The sequence below is a fragment of the Danio rerio genome, chromosome 12 (assembly GCF_052040795.2).
Source record: "Danio rerio strain M-AB ecotype USA chromosome 12, GRCz13ab, whole genome shotgun sequence".
Lineage (NCBI taxonomy): Eukaryota > Metazoa > Chordata > Actinopteri > Cypriniformes > Danionidae > Danio > Danio rerio.
The window spans coordinates 5,782,901-5,799,705 of record NC_141032.1 but is presented as its reverse complement, the minus strand read 5'-3'; the positions used below and the strand labels follow the sequence as shown (position 1 = coordinate 5,799,705).

The 16,805-nt window shown below is 35.0% G+C and overlaps 1 protein-coding gene across 3 annotated transcripts; it reads right to left on the bottom strand.

Moving 5' to 3' along the window:
• Window positions 1-210: 210 nt before the first annotated feature.
• On the bottom strand, window positions 211-15,254 carry slc35g1 (solute carrier family 35 member G1). 3 transcript variants are annotated; one of them, XM_087275791.1, is made up of 5 exons: window positions 15,212-15,254; window positions 14,877-15,110; window positions 8,267-8,362; window positions 5,716-5,890; window positions 211-3,538 (listed from the first exon to the last, which is right to left on the bottom strand). In XM_087275791.1, exons 4-5 carry the CDS (start codon window positions 5,856-5,858, stop codon window positions 2,791-2,793), a joined length of 891 nt encoding a protein of 296 aa, XP_087131917.1. In that variant the 5' UTR covers window positions 5,859-5,890; window positions 8,267-8,362; window positions 14,877-15,110; window positions 15,212-15,254; the 3' UTR covers window positions 211-2,790. The 3 variants fall into 3 exon arrangements, with proteins under 3 accessions (XP_087131917.1, XP_087131916.1, XP_087131918.1); XM_087275790.1 differs by lacking the exon at window positions 8,267-8,362 and having other exon boundaries at window positions 14,877-15,254; XM_087275792.1 differs by lacking the exon at window positions 8,267-8,362 and having other exon boundaries at window positions 217-3,860; window positions 5,194-5,890; window positions 14,877-15,254.
• Window positions 15,255-16,805: the final 1,551 nt, after the last annotated feature.

Sequence of the window (16,805 nt, the reverse complement as noted above, 5' to 3'; positions counted from 1 at the left end):
CATGTTGACGTCCTGAACCTGCTGGGTTGGCACCTATTGACTTCCATATTAGGAAATAAAAATACTATTGAAGACAAAGGGTTATATTTATTTTTAAAATTATAAATATATATATATATATATATATATATATATATATATATATATATATATATATATATATATATATATATATATATATATAAAATTTATTATTATTATTATTTTTTTGAACAAAAAAAGAAACTCAAAGAGGTTTTGAACAAGTGAAGTATGAGTAAATGAAAACAGAATTGTTGTTTTTGGGTGAACAATCCCTTTAAACCCTGAAAAGTCAGATAATATTCATAATGAAATGGACACAAAACATTAGTGAAAAAAAGGACTTAAGGACAAAATATTTCCTTTCATGCTCTACAGAAGGAAACAAATATGCCAGGAGGTTGAGTAAATGACAAAGTTGACATTTTTGCTGATTTGTACACTCATAAGTGTCTGACCAGCAGTCTATTTATAAGTGGTCTGCTATAATCTTTATAAAGCAGTGCTGTCTTAACAGCATTATTATCTCCATTGAAAAATATCTGTAGTCTTGACTAACAGCCCTCAGTTGGGTTAGGAATATCTGTGTTCTATAAAACTACTAAAATACTGTCATTTATTGTACATACTGCATACAGTGAGGTCCTAAAATACAAGAATTCTCAGATTCTCTGGATGTACTGGATTTACTATAGCTGTGTGTTTGAAAAAAATGTTAATAATTGTTTTATTTTGTAAAGGTCTGATATCATTTCTTTCAAATCTAAAATTAAAATACTGTCATTTGAAATGAAAACTCCTACAGTACTTTTTTTTACACTTAAAACACATACAGTACATGATCTAAAGCACAAGCGCTCATCTTCATCGCTCATCTTTATTTGCTAGATATCTGCTGTTAAAAACTAGCCGAGAGCACTATTTTCTAGTGCCATCTGCTGTTAAACAGTATCCTAGAGCCCCATCTGCTGTTAAACAGTATCCTAGAGCCCCATCTACTGTTAAACAGTATCCTAGAGCGCCATCTGCTGTTAAAAACTATCCTAGAGCCCCATCTGTTGTTAAAAATACTATCCTAGAGCACGATCAGGTGTTAAAAACTATCCTAGAGCACCATCGGCTGTTAAAAACTGTCAAAGAGTTCTATCAGCTGTTAAAAACGATCCTAGAGCGGCATCTGCTGTTATAAACTATCCTAGAGCCCCATCTGCTGTTAAACAGTATCCTAGAGCCCCATCTGCTGTTAAAAACACTATCCTAGAGCCCCATCTGCTGTTAAAAACACTATCCTAGAGCGCCATCAGGTGTTAAAAACTATCCTAGAGCACCATCAGCTGTTAAAAACTGTCATAGAGCTCTATCAGCTGTTAAAAATGATTCTAAAGCGGCATCTGCTGTTATAAACTATCCTAGAGCCCCATCTGCTGTTAAACAGTATCCTAGAGCGCCATCTGCTGTTAAAAAATATCCTAGAGCCCCGTCAGGTGTTAAACACTATCCTTGAGTCCCATCTTCTGTTAAACACTAGCCTAGAGTGTCATCTTCTGTTAAACACTAGCCTAGAGTGTCATCTGGCATTAAAACCTAGCCCAGAGCACCAAATGTTAGTGACATCTGCTGTTACAAACTAGCCAAGAGCATCATCTGCTGTTAAAAACTAGCCTTGAGCATCATCTGCTGTTAAAAACTAGCCCATCTGCTGTTAAACAGTAGTCTAGAGTGCCATCTGCTGCTAAAACCTAGCCCAGAGCACCATATGTTAGTGCCATCTGCTGTTACAAACTAGCCAAGAGCATAATCTGCTATTACAAACTAGCCTAGAGCATCATCTGCTGGTAAAAACTAGCCTTGAGCATGATCTGCAGATAAACAGTAGCCTAGAGCGCCATCTGCTGTTAAACAGTAGCCTAGAGCACCATGTGCTGTTAAAACCTAGCCCAGAGCGCCATATACTGTTAAACAGTAGCCTAGAGCATCATCTACTGTTAAAAACTAGCCTAGAGCATCATCTGCTGTTAAACAGTAGCCTAGAGCGTCATCTGCTGTTAAAAACTAGCTTAGAGCATCATCTGCTGTTAAAAACTAGCCTAGATTGCAATTTGCTTTCGCCATCTGCTGTTAAACACTAGCCTAGAGCACCATCTGCTGTTAAAAACTAGCCTTGAGCATCATCTGCTGTTAAAAACTAGCCCATCTGCTGTTAAACACTAGCCGAGAGCATCATCTGCTGTTAAAAACTAGCCTTGAGCATCATCTGCTGTTAAAAACTAGCCCATCTGCTGTTAAACACTAGCCTAGAGCACCATCTGCTGTTAACCACTAAGCTGGAGCGCCATTTGCTGTTAAAAACTAGCCTAGAGCGTCATCTGCTTGCGCCATCTGCTGTTAAGAACTAGCCTAAAGTACCATCTGCTGTTTAAAAATAAGCAAGAGTGCTATTTGCTAGTGCCATTTGCTGTTAAACATTAGCCTAGAGCGCCATCTGCTGTTAACCCCTAGGCTGGAGCCCCATCTGTTAAAAACGAAAAGCTAGCGCTATCTGCTGTGAAAATTACAGGACAAAACAACGATCAACATTTTATCAACATTTAGAATAATTAAATCCAACAGCACACCCAGAGAAATAGAGAATATCTCTAGTAGCCTCATTGTTTTTTTTTTCCATAGCTGTATATGATAACAGTGAAAAGCCTCTTTGGTATCTAACGCAGCAGTTATCTGTAGCAAACATATATAAAATGGATCTTCACCTCCCTATAGTGTGCATGATCAGCTCTTCTGTCTTGTGCTGTTATACCACTTCCTTAAGGCCACTCCACTGGTGCTGCTGATCACACACAGCGCTCCTCCTAAACTCCACCATGTTGGCTTGCGGTTGAGGAAGAGGAACTGCAGGACGAAGGCCAGCACCACATCCATCGTCCTCATAAGTGCAACTGGTCCTGCCTTCTCGATCTGCAGTGCTTTGGTAAGAAAGGCCTGTCCGGCTATGCCGAGCACCCCGATGGCCATGAGCGTCCATCTATCCCAGCCGCAGGACGGAATAGTCCACTCGTCCAAGATGAACAGGACAACGACACATTCGATGAGTCCCAGAACTGCATAGTACCATACGGAGAGGAAGTAGTGAACCCTTTTCCCGATTTTTCTCAGAATGACCATAGTGCAAGCTGCTCCGACCGCTCCAGAAAAGGCGGCCACTGTGCCCTTGATGTGACTGCTATAATCCCCTTCAATCCCTGACAACTCGCCGCCGAACAGGAATGGTGGTCTGGCTATCAGAATGACGCCGGTGAGTGTAAACACAGTGAAGACCACGTCCCATATCGTGCATCGCTCTTTGAGGAAAATCCACGCCAGCAAGGCTGTAAAGACTGGATTGCTGAACATTATAACTGTGGCATCAGCCAGAGGCATTTGAAGAACTGCGTAATACAACAAGATCATGGCATTGGAGCCTAGAAAGCCACGGAGGAACAGGTAGATTCGCATACCTCTTGGTCCCAAAAAGCCAGTTCTATAAAACGAAAAGGTTATAGATTGAGTCAAAATGATATTCAATTAAATTATGCAAGTCAAGATGTACAAATACTTGTACTATAGATTTAATATTGTAATAAATCATAAATGCATACCTGTATTATTGATTAATCCATTAATCCATGTAATAGACAACAACATCATGCCTGTATTATAGATTGTTTAAATTATCCAATTCATACTTGCAATATGGATTCATATGTGTGATATTTCAAATTCATGCATTCATGTATTATGCATTTATACTTATTATATAATCAACCCAAGCTCATTCTGGAAACGTAGCCCCGCGGACATTTCTGGAGACCGCGAGGTACGTATGGCCGCGTTTAGTTTTTCTCGAGCAAAAGCTGCGGGGCGGTGTGACGCCGCTCCACTCCTCCTCCTCGAGACGCGAAAAAGCGCGCACAGCGGCCTCTCGCGGATCCACGAAAACAAAAACTGCTCGAATTCATACCTCCCGGGACGTATTTCGCAGTCTGCAGAAACGTCTGCGGGGCTTTGTTTCCACAATGAGCCCGGGTTGTATATAATGATATGATCATGCCTGGATTAACGTAAGGGCTAGGCGGGGCTGAAGCCCCAGGGCCCACAGAAGGATGGGGCCCTTGATTGGCTGAACAATCAATTTGTGCTGATGTGGGAAACGCCTCTTTGCGTTGTGCTTTTACGAGTCTACTTGAGTAAGAGTAAAAGTACACATATTTAAATGTACTCAAAAAAAGTACACGTTACCCAATAGTTTTACTCAAGTAAACGTAACGAAGTAAATGTAACTCGTTACTACCCACCTCTGTGTAATAGATCTTAAATTCACACTAGATCCATATTAAATTCAAACTTATATGCATATTTGTGCAACCCAGGCTCAATCTGAAAACGTAGTCCTGTGGACGTTTCTTGCATTTTTTGTTTTCACGAATCCGTGAGAGGCCGCTGTGTGTTCAGTCGACCGACTGAATGACTGATTGACTGGGCGACCAGCCAATAAACCGACCCAACCTCTTCCTTCCATAAACTCAACCAATTTTATCGATTGACCCGGCCGCTCGCTTTCCTAAACCAACCCGACGGTTTACAAAAGCCGTCCACGTTATTTTATTTTATCGTTATTTTTTCATAGGACACTATTGAGACAGGAAGTTGGAGAGAGAGAGAGGAGGGTAGAGAAATGTCCTCAAGCCGGGATTTGAACTCAGGACACCCTGACATGCTACTGCACCATATGTCAGCACGCTAACCACTAGGCTATTGCACCGACCCTCATCTAATTTTTACCACGTTTTCGGATTTTACCACATTCTCACCCTGTTGTTCACTCGTTCGTTTAATTGTTTGGATTGTGAATTTGTCTTACCTGATTTCTGGAATCGCTCTACCCCGGATACGAACCCGATCGTCGTCGTGGTCAACTCCTCTCTGCATCTCAAGTCCGCCGACATACATGACGAGCTAACTGGACAAAGTGGTTGCAGTGGGAAATCCCTCCACACAGAGGTAAGCGGTCAGCTGGTACGCGCTAAAAGGAACAGCGTCATACCACCTCGTAGCATTCGCTTTAAAAATTTAAACGCAGCCATACGTACCTCCAGCTACATAATTTGCGGTCTCCAGAAACGTCCGCGCGACTACATTTTCAGAATAAACCTGTGTTGTATTTGTAATATAGAATCATAAAAGATCATAAATGTATACTTGTATTATAGATTCATGCTTGAAATATTTCATCAACTGAATGCATCAAATTCATATTTGTATTACGGATTCATACTACTACATAAACTCATACATATATGTCAGATTTGTAATATAGTCTGTAATATAGTAATATATCATAAATTAATAATGGTAATTTATCTTAAATACTTGTATAAGATTCATACTTGTAATGGATTATATTTAAATGTATACGAAAGACTTAGTTTCATACCTAATATCATAACAGTCAAATGTGAATTATTCATACTTGTATTAAATCAGATTTAAACTTGCATTATACTGTAGATTTTCACATATAATATATCAGATGTTGACATGTGTAAGAATAATTATAGTTTATCTAATAGATTCATACATGTTTTAAGCTGACTTGAAATAGATGTATGCTTGTAAAACATTCTGCTTTCATTCTTGTAATATATCGTAGATTCCTACTTGTAATATATCATGGCTGGCAAGACAAACAGCATCTGGAAGAAGCAGCGAATGGCACTGATTTGGATGGCGTGCATCCCCTCCATTTTCTTCACAAGAAGAGCCGCAATGGAGAAGAAGACAGACGCTAACAAGCTGTACATGAGGCCCAGCCCCGGACATGACGGCTGCTTTTCTGTGGACGAATATAATAATAATACTGCTCAACATCACATTAAATTCAACATCATGCGAAATAATAACATGACATGCTGATTAATTCACTGTTTTGAGTAAAAAAAGCCCCCGTAACACTTTACTTTAAGGGGTGTTCATAAGACTGTCGTGAAACCTTTTTAATCATAACATGACATGCTCAGTTATGTAATTTTAAGTGCAAAGATGACATTGTTTGCTATGACAACTTGACAACTTCTTCATCTTTGTCATGACAATTTTACATTAGCAAGACAACAAAACTTGTCATAAATATGATTCTCATAAGGCATTTTAATTGTGTCAGAAATATTTTTCTGATCTTGTTTTTCATTCATTCATTAATTTTCTTGTAGGCTTAGTCCCTTTATTAATCCAGGGTCGCCACAGCGGAATGAACTGCTAACTTATCTAGCACGTTTTTATACAGCGGATGCCCTTCCAGCCGCAACCCATCTCTGGGAAACATCTACACACACACACATAATGGACAATTTAGCCTACCCAATTCACCTGTACCGCATGTCTTTGGAATGTGGGGGAAACCCACGCAAATGCAGGGAGAACATGCAAACTCCATACAGAAACGTCAATTGAGCCGAGGCTTGAACCAGCGACCTTCTTGCTGTGAGGCGACAGCACTACCTACTGCGCCACTGCATCGCCTGATCTTGTTTTTATTGGAACAAACTGTATTTGTCAGTAAAATTACTAATCAAAAGTGTCATTACTCTGTCAAATAATTTTTTAAGAGCGTTATTAATATTTAATGACATTTAAATTACACATTTACCTTGTACCACAGCAGTTACGGTCCAAAAGGTAATTAAGACACTGTTCTATAATTCATGACACATTTATAATGGCTTCAAGACAATTATGTTTATGACAGATTTATGACAAGTTTTGTTGTCTTTGTAATGTCAAGTTGTCATGACAAAAATCTTTGCATTTAAAATGTCATAACCAAGCGAATGAGACTTCATGATAGTTGTTATAAGCATGCATAGTCTCATTCACAGTGTTCAAGTGTTACCAAAATCTCTAAATGATGATCATTTCAATACTTTATCTTCATGACCACAGATGGGCATCCATGAATACCTGGTTCCTTTACAGTTCATAAGTGTGACTTTTATAGGGCCACAAACCACAGGAAGTTGAATTACATAACAATAACAGGATGAGACATTTATTAAATTGCAAAAATGGAACTCAAAAAATTTCAACCTTCAAGGAAAATTAGTCTTTTCTAATTAATTAGTGATTGAAGTACTTTCTTTTAATCATACATATTGTACATACATACATATATACATAATCATCAATATATCTCCTTTTAAAATCCTTCTTTACTCTTTACTTATTCTTTAACCAGTTAAACTCTGCTGTTATTTTGGGATTTCCGCCTGGATTTTGCCTACCTAAATTTAAAAGCTTCCCAAATCCACATGCAGAGGTTTACATGCAAAAATTTGGCATCATTTTAAAGAAAACCCTTTGAATTTTCAGAAAACACTAATGAAAGTGTTTAAAACAACTGTATATGTTGTCTGTGTTATAATAAACACATAAAAAAGAGGCGCTTTTTGTATTTTTTTATAAACTCAAATTTGAAAGTGTACCTTTTAGGTACTGTGTGGTCTAGCGTGCTGTAATTAATTTTGGTGGTTCCTGCACATGTCTCTAATTATAGGAAAAAAGAAAAATGTCTCTACCATAATCTATGCAAAAGTTATTGTGTTATAATAAATATGTTTCAGTAGTTCAGCACTTTATCCTTGTGTCATTCTATTGTTATTACACAGAACTAATTTCTCAGATTTGTATTGTTTTGTTTTATTTATGTTTGTATTGTTTGGGCTTTTACCAAAATCTGGTTCAATTCCATGTCAACAGCTCCTTTAGAAATATTATTTCCAGAAAAAAAAACTCAATACCCCCTCCCACTGTATATAAGAACTAAATAGAAACAAAATCTAAACTATAAAACTAACCAAAACAAACTAAATTTAAACTAAAATGCTGTTCAAATTTAAAAATTGTATTCAAACAAAACCAAAAAACTTAAATAGCCTTAGTCATTAGAAAACCATCTGAAAGCCGTTCATCAATAAAGTCTTTGTAGACAAACCACATGCAGAAAAGAATGGAAACTCGAGATATGAGCAATACACAGCATGATTTGGCTTTGTGGGGTGTGATCTGAATTTTGATATTGGCATGGAATGAGATGGAGAGAGCAGAACAGCATGAATCTCCACACACTGTTGATGACTTGAGTTTAACTTTGACACTGAAATGAAACCACAGAATGTGACGCAAGTGATTACGCAACCAAGTGCAACTTTACTACCTGTCGGTGAGCTGAGGGCTGTGCTCAATCAGGTTGATTGGATAAACGTCAAATTGTATCAAATGTGGACCTGGAGCGAGCCAAATATCATGGGTCCTGGAACATAACACACACCCAACAATACGGGTTTGAGTTCAAGTAAACAAGCAGCTTCACCTGATCTTTAACAGAGAACACACGAGGGGGGAAAACGACAGTTTCCTGGTGTGATTCAGCTTTTCCCACAAAGCCAGTACTGCTCATCATGATAAAGCATTTTAGTTAACGTCACCCTGCAGAAATATTTCAAACCGGTATTTCCTATTTATTAGGTAACACCCTAAAGGGATGGGTCAAATAAAAATGAAAATTTGCTTACTATTTACTCACCCTCAAGAGGTTTCAAACCTTTATTAGTTTCTGTCTTCTGTTGAACACAAAAGAAGATGTTTTGAAGAAAGCTGAGCTTCCATAGTATTAAAAACAAATACTATAGAAGTCAACGGTTTCAAGCTTTTTAAAAAATATCTTCTCAACTGTTTAATGCAACACAGGCTCATTCTGAAAACGTAGTCCCGTGGACGTTTCTGGAGACCGCAAATTATGTAGCCGGAGGTACGTATGGCTGCATTTCATTTTTTTAGCGAACGCTACGGGCTGGTTTGACGCCGTTCCTTTTGGTGCTCATGGGCTGACCGCTTACCTCCGTGTGGAGGGCTTTCCTGGCACAACCAGTTAGCTCGTCGTGTTTGTCGGCGTACTTGAGACGCAGAGATGAACTGGCTGTTGACGATGACCGGGATCGAGTCCAGGGATATGTGGTTAAGAAATCAGGTAAGACAAAAACAGAATCCAGCAAATAAAATGAATGAGTGAACAACACGGTGAGAATGTGGTGAAATCCGAAAATGTGGTAAAAATCAGACGAGGACTTTTCTTTTTCTGGACGGCTTTTGTAAACCATCGGTTGAGGGTTTAGGGAAGTAAGTGGGTGGGCGGGTCAATCGGTAAAATTAATTGGGTTGAGGGAAGGAGGAGGAGTCAGTCGATTGGCCAGTCGCCCAGTCAATCATTCAGTCGGTCGACAGCAGCCTCTGGTGGGTTTACTCTAGAACAGCGCGGGTGCGAACAGCACTCGTGAGAGACATTTGAGATGTAAAAAAGCGTGAAAACAAAAACTGCAAATATAGGTACCTCCGGGGACGTATTTCGCAGTCCCCAGAAATGTCCACGGGACTAAATTTTCAGAACGAGCCTGGGTTGGTTTAACAGAAGGAATAGAAGGAAGTTTTAACAAGTAAAGGGTGATTCAATAATGACAAAAATATCAGTTTTGGGCGAACAATCCCTTTAAAATTTCAAAGATTCTTTGAAAACAAAATACCACTGCATATGAACACTGTACCATAAGATCAAATGTTTTCACGGAATGACCTTGACTGATCATGCACCATATAATTAGGCCTGTCGTGATAATTCATTTATGCTGTGCAATAAATTGCCACAGAAATTATTGTGATAAGATACTGTCATTTTAAAATAAAAGTCCTAGATTATATAATGCTATGCTATAAAACAGCATAATAATAATGCAAATGGATTTAAACACTTTAAAGGAACAATTATATTCATTCTTAAAGTTAGCGTGACCCAGACGTTTTTTGTCAGTATGTGGAGTGGCCCAAAGGTGAACCCAGAGTTGAAAATAAACACTAATGGCGGGAGTTGAGACGGGAGAGCCAAACGTCAACAGCCAATCAGAGTCAGAAGATCTGCTTTCTCTTACTCGTAGTGTTGTAAAGGATAAATGTTTTCACCTTGACACAGTTCCTGAATTAGAATTAAATAGATCTGAAATATATTTTACCTGTTTATTCTAATGTCATACAATAATTAAACGATCTGAAAACACAGTTAATAAAAATAGCCTTTTTCAACGGAAAATATTGTAAGAATATCATTATCGCATATTTTCCAGTCTCGTGCAATCGTGATAAATATTGTATCACCTAAAGTTACTAAGGCCACATCTTTATTGTGTAATATATCTATATATTGCATCTAAACATAATAGTTTTAATAACTCATGTCTAATAACTGGTTTTTAATACCCTCTCAAACCATTAAGTTTGCAATGGGAAAATAATGAGCAGAAGAAAGCCCCAGTACATCAACATACTGAATTAATAAGTCTTAGTAACTTCCAGACTTTAACATGGGAACTTTAAAAGACTTTAAAGTCAGAAAGCAACCAGAACTATGAATATATTCAAAGAACTAAACTCCTCTCTTCTATTAATTGTAAATATTAATGTATAACCTTTTGTTTTTTTATTATTATTTTCTATTCATTTCAATTGTATTATTACTTTTCTGGTTTTCTGTTGTGATGTGGATGTCATAACTGCAAGATTTTGGTATGGTTTTGATTGTTAAATATTCAGCATATACAATAAAAAAGGCAAAAATTGAAGAAAAATTGGTGATGCGATTGGTTGGTCACTATATTATGAACAATGACGGATATGCTAAGTGGTTTAGCACAATTATTAAATCACAAATACGGCATTGTATTTTTATAAATTTGTAATCTGATGCCACAACAGCTCTTTTCACATGAGCAACTCATGATAACAGTTCTTTTATTATCTTAAAGGCCTTTCCTGTAAAATATAGTGAGGATGGATGTTTTGGGTTTTTTAGGTTATTAAAAGTGTTTTCTGTCACTATTTGTTTCGCCTGCATTCATGCATTCAGTGTAAGCTGCACGAATAATCATTAAAAGATCAGTATCTCAACACCCAAGCAACATCAATTATAAATTATGGTGATTTGCATTTGTTTATTAATCCTAAGAGATTTAGTATTTAGTCTTTAAAGTTAGTTAAGCTACAAATCGTCAAAAAACAGAAAATGTACTGGGATAACAATGTATAGTTTAGATAAAACTAAATGTTTATGGTAAAGATTAAAATTACCATCATATGCATTTAACGCTCAAAAATAAAAGTTGTACGCAGCAATTACATTATTTAACCAATAGGTGGCAACAACAAGCCATCAAAAATATGCCACTGAATAATTATTTAAAAATGACCCATCTAGTAATATGAAACATGAAGTTTTACAAGTGAATAACTGAATCTTTTATTGAAAATGAGACTAAAAATACATATGGGTGTCACACATTTTAATGTTAGATTTCTACATTTAGTGTTATCAGCAACAGTAGTTGTAACAGTGAATTTTCCACAGGACTGAATATTTTACTATTTATTTTTATTCAGCTGATTACTTCTTTCTTTTATTTTTAATAAAATGAAAGGTTCTAAGGTCTGTTGGTTTATTCAAGTCACTTGCAGTGCTGTTTCTGTAATAAACAGAAATCAAATGACATTTGTCTTCTCCCTATTTTGGCTGATCCAAAACATTGTCTGATCCGTGACCAAAAAACAAAATAAGATCTGAACAGTAAGACTTGTAATTTGTTACATGCTATTAAAGACCAAGTGGATTCAACATAAAACAATTAAGTTGTCTTAAAAAATCTCAAGAATTGTGTTGTTTCAGCTCATTTTAATTAAGTAATTTGAACAATTTATTTTGAGTGTATATACAGATTCATGGCCAGTAAAATCTATTACAAATACATTATAATTATGTTTATTCATATTTTTTATTTTCTCAAGACATCAGCTATTGCTAGATGGTGGTAAATGTTAGCTTTAGACCTTGAGTGTAAATGTTTTCCTCACAAAAGATACCATGGTGACCACAATTTCCAACAACAACACACAATAGAGTGCTACAGTCAGGTTCTGGAAGTAAGAAAACCCCAGTCATTTCCTCCACAGGTGGACTGATTTTCAATGATTGAACTAAATTCTAGTTTTATAGTTGTCTCTTGTTTTTAATTCGATTATGCAATTCATAATGCTTTATAATCGTTGTTCCTTTTGCAGTGTATGAGTTTGTGATTTACCTCATAAGCGCAACAACTTAATGAAAAATAGGGGTACTGAAAAGTGGACACTTTACTGTACAACACAAACATGGAACTGAGAATGTGGAACTAGTCACCACAAATATTCCTAAATCAATTCTGTATTAGTTCATAAGACCTGTAAAAACAATGAAAAGTGGCTACAACCGAGTAACAAAGAATAGTTTCTATGGTAGCTGTATGTAAGGGGATAATTACAATGTGACTGTTCTTGTCAGCTTTTATAAAAAGAAAGTGCCATGGCAACTCTGCTGTTTATGACACTGTTACTACAGTTAGTAACAGGTTACTGTAGAAACATGCGGTTTCAATATTTATTTACTTAATATTTATTTAACTAATTATGTTTTATTGATGACGTACAGATTAAGGGTCAAAGATGATATGTCCTATTTTAGTGTCTGCATCAAAAAATTCAACTTACAAAAAACATTTTTTATAGACAGAAAGTATATTAAGTGCACAATTTTGTTCAAGTAACTTTTGTAAGATTTTAAATGTTGAAATATAGGTAAAACAGTCAATCAGAATAACATATATATTCAGTTGAAATCAGAATTATTAGCCCCCTCAATTTTTAGCCTCCCTGTTTATTTTTCCCCCAATTTCTGTTTAACATATAGACGATTTTTTAAACACATTTCTAAACATAAAAGTTTTAATAACTAATCTCTAACAACTGATCTATTTTATCTTTGTCAAGATGACAGTAAATAATATTTTACTACTTATTCTTCAAGACACTTCTATACAGCGTAAAGTGACATTTAAAGGCTTAACTAGGTTAGTTATGTTAACTAGGCAGGTTATGGCAATTAGGCAAGTTATTGTATAACGATGGTTTGTTCTGTAGACTATTGAAAAATATAGCTTAAAGGGGCTAATAATTTTGTCCTTAAAATTATTTTTTAAAAATTAAAAACTGCTTTGATTCTAGCCAAAATAAAAACAAATAAGACTTTCTCCAGAAGAAAAAATATTATTAGCAAAATTTCCTTACATAATTAAACATAATTTGGGAAATATTTTAAAAAGTAACAGCCAATCAGAGTCAGAAGATCTGCTTTCTCTTACTCATAGTGGTGTAAAGGATAAATGTTTTCACCTTGACACAGTTCCTGAATTAGAATTAAATAGATCTGAAATATATTTTACCTGTTTATTCTAATGTCATACAATAATTAAACGATTTGAAAACACAGTTAATAAAAATAGCCTTTTTCAAGGGAAATATTGTAAGAAATATAATTATCGCATATTTTCCAGTCTCGTGCAATCGTGATGAATATTGTATCACCTAAAGTTACTAAGATCACGTCTATATTGTGTAATATATCTATATATTGCGTCAGGCCTATTTATATACATATATATATATATATATATATATATATATATATATATATATATATATATATATATATAAATATATATATATATATATATATATATATATATATATATATATATATATATATATATATATATATATATATATATATATATATATATATAATTGAAGTCTGTTGTTATACAGAGGTTGAAAACAGTATAGTTGAAAACAGAGGGGGGCTATAATTCAGGGGGGCTAATAATTCTGACTTCAACTGTATATATATATATATATATATATATATATATATATATATATATATATATATATATGCATATACACACACACACAACTACATAAATATATTTTATGGTATCACTTTACAATAAGATTCCATTAGTTAATGTAATTAGTAGCACAAACATACAATAAACAATACATTTATCACAGTATTTATTAATATTTGTTAATGTTAGTCCTTGAAAATTCACAGTTCAATAACTATTGTTAAAAAGCTTAATTAACACTGTGACTATTAAATACCATATAAGAATTGTTCATTCTTATTACATGTTAGTAAATACATTAACTAACAAAACCTTATGTAAAGTGTGACCCTTTTTACTTTTATTTACCTGTATTTATTAAAATATATAAAAAGTAAGTGATTGTACTAAAAATTCTTTATACCATATAAGAATTGTTCATTCTTATTACATGTTAGTAAATACATTAACTAACAAAACCTTATGTAAAGTGTGACCCTTTTTACTTTTATTTACCTGTATTTATTAAAATATATAAAAAGTAAGTGATTGTACTAAAAATTCTTTATCTTTTAAATGATTAAAAACCTCTTGCTGACATATATATTTAACCCAGTGGTTTACAATTTAAGTTAGATGACGACACATATATTCATATAATGAATACGTTTTTTAATAAAGTCTTTTAATATGTCATCAAATGATTGCCTGACAAGACATTGTAAAAATGTATAATAGTTATCACATTTTAGGTGATAATATATTTGACTTTTATTGTTTTTTATTCTTGAAACACACCTCTCTCGCCTTTACAGTAAGTTGTCGCAGATTTAACGTAATGTTACACGTTAACAGAAACGATGGTTACTATGGTGAATGTAAGCGATCCACAGCACTCGACAGTTGACTGTACATAACAGTCAGAGGTCACACAGGTGTAAAATTAGAAACAACAAAGATCAAATTCGGCATCTGTAGTTATGTTTACGAACGATTTCTTCGGAAAGCTAAGCGTTTAGATAAGTTTACCTTTCTGAACGGTGTTTTCCCCCGTGTCCTCCTCACCATCATCTTCATCCTCGTCACGGTGAGTGTCGCTTCTTTTACAGCAAGCCGGCAAACAAACCCGGTAAAAAGCACCGCGGTTGACCGGTCGGGACTCCCCAGCGTCCCCATCCGGCACTTCTGATAGAGTTCGCATCTCAAATTCCTCCCCAACCTTCCCATCTTCAACTTTATGACAAAGCACCCTGATGTCGTCTGCTGTATAAGGGACAACAGATAAATCTGTGTCATTATTACTCACAGAGCCATTGCGCTGTCTAATATCACCCATGACAGAGGAGAGCAGCTGCCGGGCATACCTTGACCACGCGTCTTGACACACGGTTGCCTTCGGGTAGGAATGGTACCTTACCGAGCAACAAGTTAAATAATTAACCTTGTACAAAGAAACGGCGTTTGCGTCATTCTGCCGCTAGAGGAAGACAAAACGCGTTTCAATGTGGTTGGACGACAATGACGTTTCACAGCGTTTACTCGTACTGAAAATCAGAAGCACACGCGTTCAATGTTGAATCTCTTAAACTTAATATTAATAATAATAAGAATACATTTCGTTATGGTAATATGTCTCTTAATGATTGGGGCTTTGTAAAGATTTTGTTTCTATCTTTCATTGCTGTATTATCACTTCAATGTGGTGATAATAATCAATAATAACTCAATAATACTTAAATTGTATTCAATAATAATAATAATAATAATAATAATAATAATAATAATAATAATAATAATAATAATAATAATAATGACCCCTGATTAATAATAGAACTAAGCCAAAAAGAAAATAAATTAATGAATAATAATATTTCCAGTGTTGGGTTGTGGCAGCTGTGTAAAACATATGTTGGATAAGTTGGCGGTTCATTCCGCTGTGACGACCCTAGATTAATAAAGGGACTAAGCTGAAAAGAAAATGAATAATAATAATAATAATAATTACATGCTGATGTAAGATTAATGCTAATATCCCTTTTGTAATTAATTTAACTTTCTACATCACAAATGTCGGTCCCACTTTATATTAAGTGGCTAATATCACTAATATGTACTTACACTGTAAATTATAATTAGTTGCAATATACATATTGTGTAAATACATGGTTATACTATGTATTTATGCTTGATTAAATACCTGCATGTACTTACATTTCTAACCGTACCCATATCCTACCTCAAGTGTTTTGTGATACATTATGAACACAGTAAGTACATTGTAATTAAAGATACATGTAAGTACACAGTAGTTAAGGCCACTTAATATAAAGTGGGACCCAAATTTCTTTGTCGCGATTGAGAATTCATATTTTGCAATTTATGACTTTTTCCCCTTGAAAATAATTACTCTGTATTTCACTGTTTCTATTTATAGACCATTTCAATGTGATCATGTCATTGGCACATGAACATTTCCTGCTTGTTATCAAGCTATTTTATAACTGTAACAAGAAGAAATGCAATCATAACGTAATGTTGAAACAGCTATAATAAAAATATTTATCAGTATGTGGACCTTTTTGGATTCTCAGAAGCTATAGAAATTAGAAATGTAAAACAGGAAATGCGTTACAAGCATTGTTTTGTTCATATCCCTCAAAATGGTCTATAAACTCGCAGGAAGTAGTGTATAAACTCAGAATAGCAAATAAAATAAAGCCAGAATTATGAGAAAACCTATAAAATCATAACGACGAGAAATGAATTTCAATTCAGAACAAAACAAAATTGTAAATTATAAGGGGAAAAACTGAATTGCAAGATATGAAATCAGGATGATAAAATGTAAACTCAGAGGTCTGAGAAAAGTCAGAATTGTGAGATATGAACTTACAATTTGGACTTTACATTTTAACGGAATTGTTTATTTTTGTTGTTCAAATTAGTAGTTTTATCTTG

Bases quoted from the DNA above. Each gene is read 5' to 3' on its own strand.
- slc35g1 (XM_087275790.1), bottom strand. From the start codon at position 15,183: ATGGGTGATATTAGACAGCGCAATGGCTCTGTGAGTAATAATGACACA. The intron at 5,891-14,876 runs GTAAACTTATCT...ATTCGTCCACAG, and splicing joins GGAAAACACCGTTCAGAAAG to AAAAGCAGCCGTCATGTCCG. The intron at 3,539-5,715 runs GTAGGAATCTAC...TTCGTTTTATAG, and splicing joins CCAGCCATGATATATTACAA to AACTGGCTTTTTGGGACCAA.